This window comes from Xiphophorus couchianus, chromosome 6 (assembly GCF_001444195.1).
Source record: "Xiphophorus couchianus chromosome 6, X_couchianus-1.0, whole genome shotgun sequence".
In the NCBI taxonomy this organism is placed as follows: Eukaryota; Metazoa; Chordata; class Actinopteri; order Cyprinodontiformes; family Poeciliidae; genus Xiphophorus; species Xiphophorus couchianus.
In genome coordinates this window covers 5,702,855-5,720,363 of record NC_040233.1, presented here as the reverse complement: position 1 = coordinate 5,720,363, position 17,509 = coordinate 5,702,855, and the positions used below count along the sequence as shown (strand labels likewise).

Genomic DNA, 17,509 nt, shown 5'->3' with positions numbered 1-17,509 from the left:
GGTCCGGGAGTCGAACCCGCGACGGCCGCGTCGAGGACTCAAGGCCTCCAAATATGGGTCGCGCTAACCACTACGCCACCACGGCACGCCCTGAATAAGTTTGTTTACCCGATGAGTCATTATCACGCCATCATCCTCCAACTACTTTCTGATGTTGTCTTCTTCTTCATGGTTTGCACCAGTGGCAACATCTGGTTGTTGATCACATGACTTGTGTAATACGGGAAAAAAAGGGTTTCCTTTGCAGTTTTGCAATATAAACCAATTTTGATATGGCTGGAAACCACTTTGTCTATTGGCAAAATGTTTTATTAAAAAAACAAGAGTTTTTTTTCTCCCCCAGAGAACATGCTTTATCAAGCCTGGTGGTAGAGATTCTAGGGCAATCCAACAGCAGCTAACCGTGCTTTTCAGCTAAAAGTGTTAAAAGTTACAAAAAATTGTAAATGTAAAGCAGGCATTATAATTAATAGCAGGTGAGGCCAATGGGTAGGTGCAGGGATGGCACAATTGGCCCAGTTCAATACATCAACTGTAGGTTAGACTATAAGTTAGTTGACGCATTTAACTGTCACTGTCTTTACTGTCGCTGGTCTATAAAAAACCCTGTTCAAAATAAACACCTAGCCTGGTAGGGTGGCAAGTAAGGCCTGGGGGTTTATAATACACTGGGAGAAATCCTGTTTGTTGAGCAAATGTATTTTCCAAAATGTCAAACTGGGCAATTAAAACGTCCATATAATTAAGAAAGGTACCCATCGGCTGTCCTGTGTGACTCACCTGTTTGATGGCGTACAACAGTTTCCCGTAGCAGTAGACGATCACCAGGAAAGGTCCGATGAGGCAGAACACAAACAGGCAGATGATGTAAGACATGTTATTCGCCGTCTTTGCTGTCCAGTCGACTGAGCAGGTGGTTCCGGGGCCCTCTGGACCGTAGTGGCTCCAGCCAAAGAGCGGTGGAAGGGTCCATAAGAGAGAGTAGACCCAGGACAAAAGGATGCCCAGGGAGGTCTTGCGGTAGTTAGAGGAGTCGGCCTCGGTCGGGGTTATCATGGTGCTGTAGCGCTCATAGGAGAGGACAGCCAAGGAGATCAGGGACACGATGCCTATAGGACACAGAAAGGTTACATAGTTATTTTAAAATGTAGTCTCACCATCACCAAAACAATAAAATCCAAGTATTTTTGTTAAGTTTCTACTGCAAATATCTTAGGGTGTATTCACGCTAGCCCTATTCAGTCCACTTTAATCAAACTCTACTTCATTTGCCTAGAAAGTTTGATTCGTTTGGGGAGGTGTGAATGTGCAATCGAACTCTGAGACAATCCCCTCCCCCCACTCCCCCAAAAAAGAAGTGCACTGAAGCGAACTACAGCACAGAGCATTCTGGGTAAATACAACTAAAACAAACGTTGGATTGGATCATAGCTTATAGTGCCTAATACTAGCACGAGAAATATCTTGCGTTTTTTTTTTTTTACCAATGACAAAAGAGAAATCCTCCAACCGCTAAAATCTGAGACTACTTCATTTTTGTTTACATTTTGTTAAGAAGGAAGTACTACTCAGTATCTCCTTCTGAGGTTTCAATGTTTCCTTCAGTAGTTTTTGGTTACAGCGCCACCACAGGCGAGGAGGTGAACAGGTTTTTCAAAGGGCTTGGGTCGTTTGTGTGAAACGCAATTTTGGTCCCAAATCTAACCAGACCCCACCAGATTGTCAGATGTGAAAACACCCAGAGTTGAAACCAGATGAAACAAATTCACAAGTAACTTTTCTGTAAGATATAGGAGCTTGTTTTAAGTCAATAATTCCTTAATATTGATGTAAGATTACTAGTTCCACACAAGGGATAAATGCTTTACTCTAAGTTAAATACTCTGCTAATGGAACTAGCACTTTTTCATCAACAATAAGGAATTGTTGACTTAAAATAATTGCCTACATTGTGATGAAATGTAAGTTAGTTTTGTCTTATTTCTAGTGTAATTAGATATTTTCACCAGAAACTAGACTAAAAATATTTGGTAAGACTTTGTGTTTTTGCAGTGAAGATGGTGTGGATTAACTTCAGACAAACGGCGAGTAACGGAAAACAAAACACATGGGCCCGGCAGAAAGTACGGCAGACATGTTTTTGTTCTTCTGTCTGTTCAATTGGATCAGAAACTGGAGACTGAATCGCACTGCATGTCCAAGTGTGTATCCTCCCACTGCCTTGAAAAGATTTCACAGCTCTCTCTGAAATAATAATAATTTAAAAAAAACAAACACGCTGCCAACACGGGATTTATGATGTTTCTTTTAAATTGGGTGTGCGGAACGGTTCAACTGTTTCTAACAGGCCGGCATTTTTCGTTCACTTTCTGCTGTCTGCACCGGATCCCAGTTGTTGTAAATCAAACAATGGCAAAAACCTCAGCTGTCTCTTGTAGGAGCTCGTCAAAAACGACACGTTATAAAGTCTTTAATGTCTTCTTTTGATCGCTCAGTCAACATCTTCATTGTGCCTTTTCTGGCTCTCCCCGCGTCTCTATTGCATTGTGGTTCTGACACTGAAGAGCGAGGGCGTTGAGCTCAGTGTTTACTCCAGTCCTTTGGCCTTTTCATCCTGCCTGCTATTTGTTTTGAAGCTATAATGATCCACGGGGCTGTCAGTAAAGCCCATTGCTTTTCAATGGCAGCGAAGGAGACTTAAAGTGGGAGCACCTGTACGAAAACAGTCTGCTGGCCACTCAGCACAAAAGGGGGAAGAGGAAAATAACAGGAAGTGAGAGCCATTACAATGAGATGGAAACAAATTTTAGCTCACCAGTCAAAGTGGTAACAATCTGCCATCTGATCACATAACACCTTGCAGAAGTTTTCCATATTTTGTCACATTAAGGCCTCAAGTTTAGGGTGTTTTCACGCTTGATAGTCCAGTAACTTCGGTTTGATCACATTCACAACCTTTGCTAAATTTCCACATGGTGTGGTTCCCTTTCACACTGCACTGTCAAACAATCCAAACTAACTGAAAAGCCTATTCACCTCCTCACCTGTGGTGGCGCTGCACCGAGAATCACTGACAGAAGCAACAAAAATAAATAAATTCATAAAAAAACTCATCCTTAGCGCAACTTCCTTCTGCATCAAATTTTAGCGGTTGTAGGATTTCTTTTTTGCCTTCGTCGTTGGCAAGGTGTGGCGGTGGACCCAAACGCAGCAGGCAGTATACGTAGAAATAAGTGGATGTTTTAATGAAGAAAATCAACCAACAAAAAATAAAAAATCCAAGAACAAAACAAACTGGAAACACGAGGGAACAAGTAATCCAGGAAGGGAAACATGGGTAGTGACGAGACAGACTGGCAAGTTGTGACTGGGACAGAGGAGCTTAAATACTGGGAGGGAGTAAATGGAACAATGGCCTAGTTAGATGAGAGGAGTGATTGCAGGTGTGAGTAATTGGCACAGGAGCTGAGGGGCAGGGAGAAGGTGGCACAGGGAAACTAAGGAGATCTGCTGGGAACACAAAAGGGAGGAAACAGGGAACTGAAAAATACTACTAATACAAAAGACACTAAGAGTAAAGAAAACCTGATGAACTAGGAGAGAAAGATATGAGGGAAATCATAATTTAACCTAAATAGAAACAAGGCTGATCTAACAACAATAAGAACTAAGGAACATAGAGCTAGAGAAACTAGAAGATCTAAACAAAGAAATAACCTAACTAGAATTACTAAAGAAAGACGGAACCTAAAGAGACAAAACAAGAACTAGTAACACTATGGGGGGAGCTAGAAGGACATAAGAAATAACCTAACTAGAATTACTAAAGAAATATAGACTAGGACATGGAAGAATAACTGAACCTAGGATGATGAAATTAAGAAATAAACATTACTAGAAACACTGCAGGGAGGTTGAAATAAGAAATAACTAGAAGGATAAAATAGAATTAAACTATAGTCGTGAAAGCATGCTAAGGTAACTAAAGAATAAAACCTAACTAGAAACACTATAAAGGACTGAAAATAAGGAAAGCAATAAGACAATTCTAATTAGACTAAATACCTCAAATAATAATAACAAAAGAACCATGAAGGGCTAAACTAAAGTGAACTAAAACATGAAGCAAAACAAAATGGAAAGCAAAACCAACCCAAAAACCCAGAGTCCTGACAGACTCGCATTAGACTCCGCTGTTTGTTTTGGTTGTATTTACCCAGAATGCCCAGCGTTGTAGTTTGCTTCCTGATTTAAGAGTGGTTTCTGGTCAGCTTTTATTCACATGTGCATTCAAGCCGTAACAGAGTTGACGTCAACCAAACTGAGCTTATAGGCGGACCGGTGTTCGCCGTTTTGGTCCGTGTCAGAATTCGACGGCGCGTTCACACCTCCCCAAAGGAACCGGACTTTCTAGCAATAGATTTTATTTAGGCGTACGGCAGTGACGAGGGATTATGCACACCAAACCTCTCAGAGTTTGAAAAATCTGACTGCAAAAGTACAAAATCATACAAAGTAGTTTTGGTCTACTTTCTAACGCAAGTAGGTTAGTACACTTGAAACAAGACAAAACTAACTTACAAGTAACTTTTCAGCAAAATGTTTCAGCTCTTTTGTGTCAATCATTCCCCAATACTAATGAAAATGTACTAGTTCCTTTATTTAACTTAAATTTATGTATTGTTTTCCTTCCACCAACTATTACAATGCTTTATGTTGGTCGTTCTCACTAAAACCAGGAAGATAGAGCACATAACACCAGTTTTAAAGTCCCTCCACTGGCTCCCTGTAGCTCAAAGAATAGACTTTAAAATACTGTTGTTAGTTTATAAATCACTGAACGGCTCAGCACCACAATACATTAAAGATCTGCTGTTGTTGTATCAACCCTCCAGAACCTCTCAGGTCCTCCGGTTCTGGTTCTGCTCTGCATCCCCAGAACCAAACGAGGAGAAGCAGCTTTCAGCTTCTATGCACCACAAATGTGGAACAAACTTCCAGAAAACTGTAAAACGGCTGAAACACTGACTTCCTTTGAATCTAGACTAAAAACCCACCTGTTTAGGATTGTATTTGAAATGTAATCAATTACAAATTTATTGATGGAACTTGACTTAATGCTGTGTTTTGATTATTGATTCTATGTTGCATTGTGTTTCTGTGTTTGTAATGATGTAAAGCACTTTGAAATGCCTTGCTGCTGAAATGTGCTATACAAATAAAATTTGATTGATTGACATTTGTGTTATAGATGAGACAATTGTGGGGAAAAAAAGGGAACTTGAATATTTTTATTGCATAGTGGGAAAAAAAACGACCAACATGGCAGCGGCACAGTTGCGCTGGTCTGTTTGCTCTCTTGTATTAAACTCGTGTCGTCTTTTCCTCTATTCCTCATGGCTCCTATTAGTTCAGTTTCCGTGGAAGCAAAGAGTCAACACAGCGTCAGAAACAAGCGTCTGTTTGATCTGCCGTGACTCGTTGCGAGCAGCTTGAAAACTGTTTGAGACGTAGTATGTTTTTGACGAAAGACGCCCGGCTCTGCGCTTAGCTTCTCCAGCTCGTCCTCCGCCGCTTCCTCTCCGCACTCAGTCAGGTGTGAAATAAGACAACGGCAGAACTGTCTGCTCGCAGCGCACGGACAAGCTGGTGTCATCCTCAAACCGGAGACTTAGCGGGAGTGTTAACAGCCGAGCGTCATTGCTAATTACAAGAGTACTGCGGACGCAAAAATCACTTGAGTGTTTAGGAGGGTGGAAGCGCTGTTGTGTTATAAAACATTTCTTTGGAGAATAGTCTGGTGGCCCTCGATGTTAGAAAAATCTTCTGTAACTTTTGGGAAAATATGAAAGTTTTTAAATGTGTTCCCTTTAGTCTGACTGATGAATAACGATATCAGATTGGAAGTTTTAGCCCTATAAAAACCAGCCTCTCGTTCTACGCTTCGCTTCGTTCAGAGGGTCTGGACTCTCGGATGTTGAGAAATGATTGCTTCCTCAAGGCTCTGTCGAAAGTTTAAACAATTGTTTATGATTTTCCCTTAATTGCTAACATTTAGCCGTGATGTTTGTAATGCGCCATATCAATCGTAAAAGAAGCTACGCTAAGAAAAGCGTTCCAGAAATTGCCTGGGCCGCAAAACAACCATCTGCGTAGGGAGTAGGGCCACCACATTTTTGCCAGCTATAAAACGTCTTAAATATACCTGAAACAATTGATCGGATTAATCATGAAGAATCGATTATTCACATCATCATGAACTAATTTAGTAATCGCTTAATCGTTACCTGGAGTAAACACTCAAAACAAAATAAACATTTTCTAACAGAACAGTCAAAGCTGTAATTAATCCAAAACTATACAAAATAGTCATTTTGTGTTTAAGATTTAAAACTATTTTGACTGTAAACATGTTCTAACCACAACTCTTCCAGTCGCATAGTTTTTAGCTTCATCCTGGTTTAAATTCAGTAAAATATATATTAAAAAATTATACACCACCTTTTGCTAGCCAATTAGTTGGTTAGTACAAAATAAAATAAACACTTTAGCCCTTCAGTGTAGTGATGCAAAGTCAAGCAGAAACGGCTGAGCTTCCTCAGCGTCCTTTGCTACCAATGACCAAGCGTTTACTAAAGGAATGATAATATGTAATGTTTCCATTTACAAATGGAAGTTAATATTTACTTGCGTCTTTCACTGTATTTCAAATATTGTATAAAAAAGGACTTCAGTTGTTGAGTGAAAAGTCTAAAATGTGATCGTTTTTTTATATGAATAATCAACTAATCGTCAGAAAAATCGATTACTTAAATAATCGTTAGTTGCAGCCCTAGATTAAACCTTCCTCTAGCTCCGAGTTTAACTGCGTGATATTTGGGAGTGCGGCCAACACAGACTGACTTTGTTCACTTCTTCCACTGCCATTGCCAAACGACAACCGCAGACGGACTAGAATGAAGTGATCGTAACAATCACACTCATCCCTGCAGTCCATAAGTGTCAACTTTGAGTGAATGCAAAAATAAACTTCAAATTGAGACTTTCTGCTCCCAGGCTTCATACTGTTGCTAATGGGAACTCCTCAGTTTCTAAAACACTTTTCTCTCAGCTGGTTACGTAGAGTACTTTCACTCTCCAGGATTTCATCATGTGTCTGGTTACGCAGCAGGCTATGTGGGAGACAAAAACACTTTTATCCGAGGGAATGCAATATGGTTGTGATAGGCAACACACTGACTAAATGGGACGCAGCAGTTGATTTGTAGGACGTCTTATTGTTTCACGGCGTGATAATAAAATCAAAACAGCTGACTCTTTCTAGAACTGCCCCAGTCGCCGTGCCTGTGCGTCTTCATGTCAGCCACTTAGAAGTGTTGATCGATCCAAAGACGGTTCGATGGGAAAACACAAGACTGAGGAAAGATGGGATTGTTCTGGAAGTCTCACGCCAGCCTCTTTTCCTGAGTCATCACAGGTACATCCATCAATCTGAAAGCATTTGAACATTTGGAATTGCTTGGCACACAAATTCAGCATTATCATCACTCTTAACACTTTATGTTACAGGTGCAGAAAAAAAGTTTATTCTATAGAAAAGTGAAATTCCTCGTCCTGGGAATTCTGAATCGATTCAAAACATCCCTATGTTCTACGTCACTGCCGCTCCGATTTGAGTGTATGCTGCATTACGCTTCCACTCTGACACTGTAGAAGGCCGTCTCTCCAACTGTATGAATTTTGAATAATTACTATTTTTAACTTAAGAAAAAGCCAGGCAGCTAAGCTAACCTAACACTGGGGATTTAAGACGCAGAATTTGACACTCAAACCTATTTTTGTTTCAGTATACTGGTAAGCTGATGGAATTTGATGCATCATGGAACCTTATGGAAGAGTTTTAAACAAATGTATTTGTTTACACTGACTTTCTCTTGTCAGACACGTCATTTAAACAGAATCTCTAGCAAGTCTAAATAGAAAAACTAGTTTCTGACTCAATGATTGTTTCTGACTCCAAGATTGTTTCTGACTTAAAGATAATTTCTGATGATCCAAATCAAAAATCCTTTCCGGATTAAAAACTGTTTCGAAATCAAACATTTTCTGAATCAAAAATTGTTTCTCAAAAATCACTTCTGAATCAAATAGTGAAAATCACTAACACACTAAAAATCAGAATCAAAGCCGATTTCTGAAAGATTCGCATCTCTACTTTCCTCTCCATTTTTTTTTTCAAAAACATATTTCATTTCCCGTTGCCCAGCTCGTCATTCTGGCTGCTCTGCCAGCGCGCTGCTGTTCTGCTTTTGCTTCTTTGTGCTCCGCACCGCCACAACAAATTAACTTCACTTAGGTCAGGTGCTGCTTCTGCCAACACCATGTACATCTATAATCACTTCCTCTCTTGTTTTGAGCCATTTCTCTTCTCGCCTGCGTGTGTGTGTGTGTGTGTGTGTGTATGTATGCACTGATTCAGTATGCTGCACATTGGCTCAGTGGTGCAAGGTTAATTCACTGGTGGCTTGCAGAGTCCACTTGTGGCAGAAGGCGGCCGGCTGCATGCAGGAACACGCTCGCAGAGACAGAAATGGGAATTCGGAGCCATTCCTCCTCAGAACTGAGGGAGAAAATATTAGCTCAGCCAGACAGGCAGAAGGAGAATACCAAACAGGAGCTGACAAGAGGTGAAGGAGTAAAAAAGAAAAAAAAAAAAGTTACAAAGCGGGGATTATTGCAAAGGAGGAAAAGGTGAATTTCGTTGCAAAATGTCAGTTGCCAGAGAGGAGGATCTCACAAGCAGGAGGAAGAGCAGAAATCTATTTGAACGAGGGCGCATGAACGCACCGTCCTGGCGCCTCGCGACGTCTCTCACGACGGAGGAGCATTGATCACTGGAGGAAGCGTCGTCGATTTTCAGTGAAGATGGACACAGTCGCTTTGTTACAGCATCATTCATCCAAACAATCAGTTTTTCTTCTTCTTCTTTCCTTTCTCAGATCCTCCTTCATTTCTCCCCTTTGCTCCTGTTTCATGAGCCCATTGAGGAATTACTCGCCCCTAACCAATGTCGGCTCTAACCATGTCTGGCAGCTCTCGCCGTCTTTCACATGCTCGGCGTTCCGTCTGTGTTTCGGAAAGGTTTCAGTTTGTTAAAAATTTTAAAAGTTCCAGTGAGCAGATTTCAAGAAATTGGCTCCTTGTGGATGTCGGCCCTCCTTCAGTTACAGACTGTGGACATAGTCAGAGCTCGTGTTTTAACTGACCCGCCGGGCTTCCTTAGATGGAAACTTTTTAAACTACTTTGAATATTTAATTGAGCTTAATGTTGTCTGGTAACCAGGATCAACTGGAATTGACGTGCAATTGAATCGAAATGACTTTTTCATAAAGTGCCTTGAGACGATGTTTATTGTGTCTTAGCGCCAAATGAATGAACGAGTAATCGGACGACTGGGCTTTCTTTCACTGTGACACGACTCACGAAAAGTGTTAAAATTCACAACTTCTTGTTGGAAAAGTGAAAGTGGCAGGAATTAAAAAAGAATTTAAAATATCAGGGTTTAAGTTCATACCGAATGAATATTTTGATATCCTTTACAAAATGCACGGTCAGGTTCGAATTTGTTACGAAACTATGACAATTTAAACATTTTGACAAATCAAAACTTTTATTGCAATTCCATGCGAGACAAATACTTGTTGGCATAGAATTATGAAGTGAAAGAAAAACCAAATCTAGCGTTGAAGGACGATGATCAAAATGAAACGTCATCGTTGAGCAAACGTCCAGATTAAGAGCTCTGCCTGCTGCGCTCCATCAGAGTCCATGTCGGGGAAAAGTTCACCTTCAACATTCAGCTACAGCTGTCACGATAACTTTTGCTAGTCGATAAATTGTCCCAGAGGTTATCGCGATAAATAGCATTTTCATTTTAAGCTCATTTTCAAGTAATATAAAGGCAACGGCATAATAGTACAAGTACGCCCTGTCAAAGGTCGAGAAATTTTCATTTCTAACATTTAGCACATTTTGAACGGGAGATTTAAGGATTCCTCAAACATGCCTTCAAGAATCGAAACACACTCCCGTAGACTGCTGTTTTCAAATTGACTGACCAAAATTGACCCATGAAATTGGGCATGTACAAAGGAAAAAAATCGATTTTCAATCAGTGTTTTGCACCAAACAGTTTTTATTATTAACAAGTTTTCATTATTAAAAACACAACAAACTAATGATGGTAAAGGGATTAACTCTGGGTTAACTCGGGGAATCTCATCTGTCCGTGTATCAATCAGCTCCAAACCTTTTCTTTGTTCTGTCACAATTATCAATTTATTCCATTTTGATGATCAGGCTCCAAACTTTGCAAGGACTGACCGCCCCGCTCACCGCTTCCTAAAACACACAAAGCCAGTATCCTTCCCATTCATACCTGGTGACGTCACGCCCACGTCGACACACCTAAGTGTCAAAGCCTCCTGCTCCTGTCATATCAATAATTACTTATTTCATTTATATGGCTCTTACAGAGCCTCAGTGAAAACTTGTTTATTATTATTAACTGTTTGGTGCAAAACACTGATTGAAAATCGATTTCTTTTTCCTGCATGTTTATGTCTGTTAAGGCTAAGATGGAGCGGCACTGAAAGCAGCTCTTTAAACCATTCAGACTAGAACACAACAGAGACACAATCAAAACTGTCAGATGATTTATTACCGGCGATAATAACTCAGAAATAGTCCAAATAGTTTGGATGTATTTTTATTTCTTTCCTACTTACGGAAGGTTTCTGTTTATATCGTAGGTTTGTGGCGCCTTTCTATCCTAAAGAAAGATATAAAATTTCAGATATTTCACAAAAAGATACTAACATTCATGGAAAAACCTCACATAACCTTATATTAAAGCATAAAGTACGGCGCCCACCGTAAGAAAGGCTTGCAGTGTTCAATTATGCTGCATAACTGACCAGTAGAGTATTGCGAGGGAACGCAAAAGGTTTTGCGAGGGAACGCAAAAGAAAAAAATCCCCCATGTCCCCTAGGGGGCTCCGTACACTTCAGCCTTTCGCATCAGCTCTGAAACGGCCTTTTTTCTCTCCTCTCCCTCGGGATATTTTTTAGCAAAGACAGAGTGTTTGTTCTCGAAATGTCTTTCAACATTTGACTTCTTGTTGTTTGCCAGTCTTTCGCCACATATTAACCAGCCTGGTGAACCAGTTTCATCAGCGGTGAAAGCAAAATGATCTGTCCACGTAGCATTAAATGTTCTGCCATCTTCACAATGTTTCCTTTTATTGGATTTATTCATGCTGTATCTTCCAGGCAAGGATCAAAACGTCAATAAATCAGTGCGCTAAAAAAATGCGGTCTGCCAGACAGGAATGCCTGTCGCACATCGGCGGACATGACGTATGTTTCTGGTGCTAAAAATGTTCAAAACTTTTTGTTTTAATGTTACAAGTTTACCATAATCTTCAGATTTAGGAATTTATTTTAATTTATAATTTTTTAATGATTTAATTTTAATAAAATATTCTATTTCCAAAAGTCACTGGGAGCCACAACAGAAGGATGAAAGAGCCACACGTGGCTCCGGAGCCATTGGTTGCCGACCCCTGTTCTAGGCCTTTCTTTACAAAAAATGTGCAAGATCCTTTTAATATTTTAAATCTATGATTTACAGCTGAGAAAATGTTGGGCGCTTAAGTTAGTGTTGAGCAGACAAAGATAAATTATCTTTGTGTTCATCCACTGGTTTGCTATGTCAGATGCTTGCAAAATCGATCAAGTTTGTGACTGTAACATGTGAAATATTTCAAACGGTTCCAACACACTTGCAAGATGAATCTCTTTCCCACTAGTTAAACAAACATCTAAAATTAGAAAAGATTTAGAAGTTCTGATGTTTAGTTAGTCTGAGTGTTTGACGTTTGGGAGAATAGGCGCTCTGAAAAGCACCGACCTTCAGCCGCTCTCACGTTACCAACAGAGGCTGAGGCTTCAGGAACTCAAAAATATTTGACCAAAAAAATATTTCTCAAACTTGTAAAGAAGAAAAAGAAAAAAAAGATATACATGTTTTCATTTTTGGTCAATGAACGTCAGGATTTCAGAAGAACGTGAGCACAACTGCTGAAAACAAGACCAGAGAAATATTGAATATTGAAAGTCACCTCAGATTCTCCAAAGAAAATTATTTCAGTCTAACTTGCAATATTTTACTAACTTTACTGTAAGGAATATGTTTCATTAGTTAACATTTGCCTATCACTGCCACTTCTGCTACATTGATTTTCTATTTGTTTCTAACATTGTTCTGTATTTATGAAAGAGTAAAGACATGACTTTTGATGCTCTTACAGCTTTTTGTTACTTTGTGAGCATCAACAAGTCTTACCTGTCCGTTTAAGTAAGTTTATACGTCTGGCTACCTACTTTTCAAACAAGTAGTTATCAAATACATTTTCTTACGGTATTTGAAATAAATAAAACTAAAAACTAATATGGCTGTGAAACTCAGGTACACTGAGTTTAGCTAAAATGTGTTTATTTGTGTTCTTATTTTTTTCCCACCAATCTAAACTGTAATTGATGATCAAATTAGAGATGCAGCAATCCGATACGATCTGTATCAGTACCGATATTGAAAAGAAATTCTAGATTGGGTTTTGACGTCAGTCATGGGGGCAGATCTATTTAGTCTAATTCTATGCTTTGTGCTCTGAGTGACATCATGATTTATTATTTACTTTTACATTATATGTGAAACTCCTAATTCCACTTTCAGAACCATTTGAAAGAAATTTTATTGCAGTTTACTTTTTACACGTTTGACCTTTTGTCTTTGTCAGTTTCAGTTTACTTATTTACTTTACATTGTCTGTTTTACTCCTAATTATGCGGACTGAACAAATTAAAGTCGTGTTGTTTTCACATGTTTGACCAAGCTTGTGACGCTGTTGGTGTATGCAAGTGTGCTGCACTAGTTCAGAGGTGTGAGATACGTTTATAATTCAGTATATTTTTGACTGTGTTTCCAAAAAAACCATTATTAGTCAATTCGGATCGGTATCGGACGATTCTAAACCTGAGATATCGGTATCGGAAGTGAAAAAAAGCCAATCGGTGCGTCCCTTTCTGAAACGCCGCCTGATCAAACCTAAAAATAATTATTCAGACTGCGGGATTCCTTTGAAAAACTTTGAGACTAACTAGATGTTTACTCCTTTTGTCGATCATTTTTAGATTGTTTTTTGGAGAACAAAAAGACGGCGCACACGCAGGGCGCCATTCAGCTACAAACTCCTGGTGATCAAATTATCTCAGGTTCTCTTACAATCGAACTTTTGCCTCGTAAAAGTTGCTTTAGGGCTCATTAACGATTCCTGCGCAGGTGTTTTTTCACCTGATCTGCCTTACAACTGGGCAACCGTTGAGCAGACAGAACCGAACGCAGAGGGGAATCAAGTTGATACAAAATTCATCTTCTCCTTCTTGCCCTGCTTTATCCTAAAGCCTTCCAGACTTGTGTACAACCTGTCAAACATCCACTGAAGAGCAGCAAGAGGGGGGGAAAAAAGACTTTGAGAATCTTATAATGTACTAATGTCAGAGAGAGAGAGAGGATAAAACAGAGCTTAAAAATCAATATCACAGACCGCCTGCTCTTCCAAGGTCGTCTCAGTGGAAATCTTTTAAAGAAATCATAAGAAAAAAAAAAACAAGAAAGAAGAAGTGCTTAAAACCTTTAAGTGAAGAAGTGAAAAATAATAGCAAGTTACGTTTTTTAAAAATTAGCAGCAGCACATATATAATTAACTCAAAAAAAAACAACAGATCTTGCTTTGGAAGGTTTATTTTGAGCTGGAGAAAAAAAAATTGAGGAAAAAAAATGCAGGAATAAATAACATCGTGTTATAAATAAATCATGTTACGATCAACTTTGGGGGTTTTTAAAAAAAATTTTATTGTGATTGCCAGAAATGAGCGGAAGTAGCTCAGGTCACAGAAGATAAAACTTTACGGGAGCTGGAGAAAAATGTTTAAACATAGAAAAGCAGGAAAAGTTTTTGGTGTATTATTAAAAAAAAACAACATCTTGGTTGGTTTACACGTAGCTATTTAAAAAAACATGGATTTATAGACTAGACTAGAATATACTTTATTAATCCCACAGGGGTTAATAAAGTATTATTTGTTCACAAGCTACTGCACTGTAACTGCTAAATACAAATATAACCATAAATGATTTTTTTAATTTTTTTTATAAAAATGTTTATATATACATGAATGTAATATTGTAGGTCATTTACAATGCGACCTAAATTTTAAATAAAATAATATACATGTAGATGGAAAAAGGTTTATCTATAAATGAGGCAAGAGAAAACTTCAATTTATATACTCATTTATGATGTTTAATCACCATAAATGATTGTTTATCATCATCATCTGGCCAACCCTTTGAAAACTTTCTGGAGACGCCCCTGAATCAGTATTTACAAAGTCAGTGGGTTTGTTGTTGGTGTGGCAGATTGTAGTAGTGGCCTTTGAACCCCAACGTCTGTCAGGGTGGTCATACTTTTTTCTTTTGCTGTGCTTTAGCATCCGTCTGTTTTACCATGACGTAGCTTAGCATCTCGCACACAAACATGGTGTTTGACCCCCATTTACCTGATGTGGACCCGATCACCGATTCCTCTTAAGCTCCGACAGCATCTCTGATCTACAGCGCAACCCAACGAAGCTCTTTGACGTTTCTCTTCTCCATCTTGACATAGTTTTTGGTAAACAGCCCACAATCCGAGTTTCACCATCATTCAGCACACCTGAGTTATGAGGTAGACTGATGTCATTTTTACAAGCTTCAGAATGCCCTCAGTGGACCTTTATTCAACCGGAGGACCTGTTAACAGGTCATCGCCAGAGCCAGCAGCACACCAGGCATCGTCAGACTAAGTAGCCAAACAACCTGTTTTCCTGACGACGTCTCTGAACGCACTGGTGACTGGAAACGAGTCGACAGTCTGTCCATCGGCCGCATCCGCAGAAGAGGCGCGGCGACAGATTTCTACAATCTCAGTGGCTGCAGCGATTTAATGCATTCAGCTGCCCAACATTTCACACAGCATCCCTAAACGGACCCGTTAAAACGACTCTGCTGGATTAGATTAGGATCAAGTCTGTCACTGAGTCTAAATGTGAAAATATGAGTAGTTTTTATTAAAGGGAACTAAATTAGTTTGAGGTTGATTTGGGCCTGACTGGAATCTTTCGCTTTAGGATCTGAACTGGAACCGTTTCAGGCTTTGACATAAACCCGGTTTTCAACGGAAGCACCATAGTCCTAAAGCTTCATCACGGAAACGTTGGAGATTTTTTGCCAAAGAGTTTCAATTCTGGGAGGTTGATGAAAAGAGGGCTAAAATGATATATAAATAAATAGCAGGATTTTCTAAGTTGTAAAATAACGACTGAAAAAGTTCAAGACGTATTTTAACACACTGATGTCCAGGTCATCACAAGTTTAATCACCAAGCAGAATTGTAAGGATTTAGAGAACTTCCCGTAAATTGTAAAGTTGTTTCTTTTACAGATCCTGCTGGACAGCTTCTGGTTCTGTTTAATGAAATTAGTCAGTGGGGGCGGAGCCAGACCAGGCAACACTTTACACACCAGCGACGCGTCCCAATAGTTCATGTTTCCTAATAATAATAATAACCATTATGTTTTTCTTAAACTCCACCTAACCAGTTAGATTTTTTTATGAAGTATTCCCTGCTACAGATGACAGTATTCATGCACCCGTTAAGCCTCCAACTGCAGAAATTTACCGCTTATGCACCTAATGTTATTTTTATTAAGAGAAGATAATCAGCGCTGGATATGCAACCATAACTTTTTTTTTTTTTTTTTTTCTTTTTAATTAAGCATGTTTTCAGCTTCGTATGCGATCAAATCGACGCCTGAACGTGCCACCTGAACTCGGTAATAATAATATTTTTTTTTAAAAAATGAAATCATCCAATTTGGTCTCTTCCCCCGCCCGGAAGTTTCCCGAGCTGAAAGTGTTTCTTCTAATCGTTTTAACAGTTTACGACCACAAGTCGGTATCGTTGCGAAGACGTTTTGCCCGGAGTGCCCAAACAAATCACATCTAAACCGGAAACAACGCGACACGAAAGGTGGATTTACAACAAAACACAAAGACGCGAAACAAACATTATTCGGTTTTGATACGTGTGGTTTTGTCATTTGTAGGTAAATGTTCCTCAGGTTCTCTCTCTTGGAAAATGAGATTTTCAATCCAAGTGACATAAACCCGGTAAAAAAAAAAAAAAAAAAAAGAAGGCTACAAAACATAACCAAAACAAACCCCGTACATTATGATTTGTTTTCTCTTTGTTTCTCTCCGATATTGCTCATTGCACTCACCGCAGAGGGAGTTGGCGAAGCCGTACCACACGCATCCCTCCGCTCCGATGAGCCAGCGTCCCTGCGTGCTGGCCGCAAAGCTGAACGGAGTCCCGAGCACGCACACCAGCAGGTCGCTGACGGAGATGTTGATCAGCAGCAGGTTGATGGGGGAGCGCAGCATCTTGTAGCGGCAGAACAGGACCAGCACCAGCAGGTTGCTGAGGAGTCCGAACGCTCCGATGAAGCCGAGGCACACGGCCACGACCAGGTGCCCCGTCGGGCTGAGGGTGGTCCGGAGCGAACCGCCCCCCGGCTGCCCTTCCCCGGCTCCGGCGCACAGGGCGCTGTTGAACTCCGCGCAGCCGCCGAGGCTCGCATTGGACGCGAGCATGGCGGTGCGTGTCACTGCGGCGGAAACACACCGGGCGGCCGCGGCGACTAATGAGGCGACGACATTTCTGATTTTTTTTTTTTTTTTTTTAAGTTTGTTTTTGTGGAGAAAGAGATGAACCCACTCGCTTTCCTTTACAAAAGAATAATAATAAAATTTTAAAACGAGTCAAAATCAAGTTGGAGAAACCTGCAGATTTCAGATCATAAGCTGTTCAGGTGGGAAATTTCAAACTTTTTTCTTTTTCTTTTTGGTCGGTTCGTGGGGACGGGAGGAGAAATGGGAGAGGGGGAGTGGAGGAGGGGATCTGGAGAGGTGTTGTAAAAATGTTGCAGGAGAAAAGTTTAGTTAAGCTCTGCTCCACCGTGTGGCAGTCTCTTAACTCTCATCCTTCCCAGAGACGCAGCCGTATCTCATCCAGTCGCCTTCCCTTCTCGGACCGTATTTAAATCACCGCCGCCCCGCTCTGCGGCAGCTGACGTTCCCGGAGTGGAGGGGCGGGGGTGGGGGGAGGACTGGACCGGTTGGGCGGGAAACGGAAATAAAAAAATAAAAAAAAAACCCCAAAACAAATTAACGAAAGAGCCGCTTGGAAATCCAGCTGCGGGACCATCCAGCGCTTCAGGGAGGATTCTGTGCAGACAGCTGATGTGCCGAGGCCTCGATTAACCGAGTCCGCCTTAAAAGTTTCA

At 40.3% G+C, this 17,509-nt stretch overlaps 1 protein-coding gene across 1 annotated transcript in view; it reads right to left on the bottom strand.

Annotated features, from left to right (window-relative positions):
- Nucleotides 1–17,283, bottom strand: part of LOC114146943 (vertebrate ancient opsin-like) — a 100,422-nt gene extending 83,139 nt beyond the window's left edge. Inside the window, exons 1-2 of the mRNA XM_028021405.1 lie at nucleotides 16,445–17,283; nucleotides 781–1,109 (exon numbers count right to left, since the gene is read on the bottom strand). Of these exons, the coding sequence (XP_027877206.1) occupies nucleotides 781–1,109; nucleotides 16,445–16,817 (702 nt within the window). The 5' untranslated portion in view covers nucleotides 16,818–17,283. The remainder of the gene's footprint in view (nucleotides 1–780; nucleotides 1,110–16,444) is intronic.
- Nucleotides 17,284–17,509: the final 226 nt, after the last annotated feature.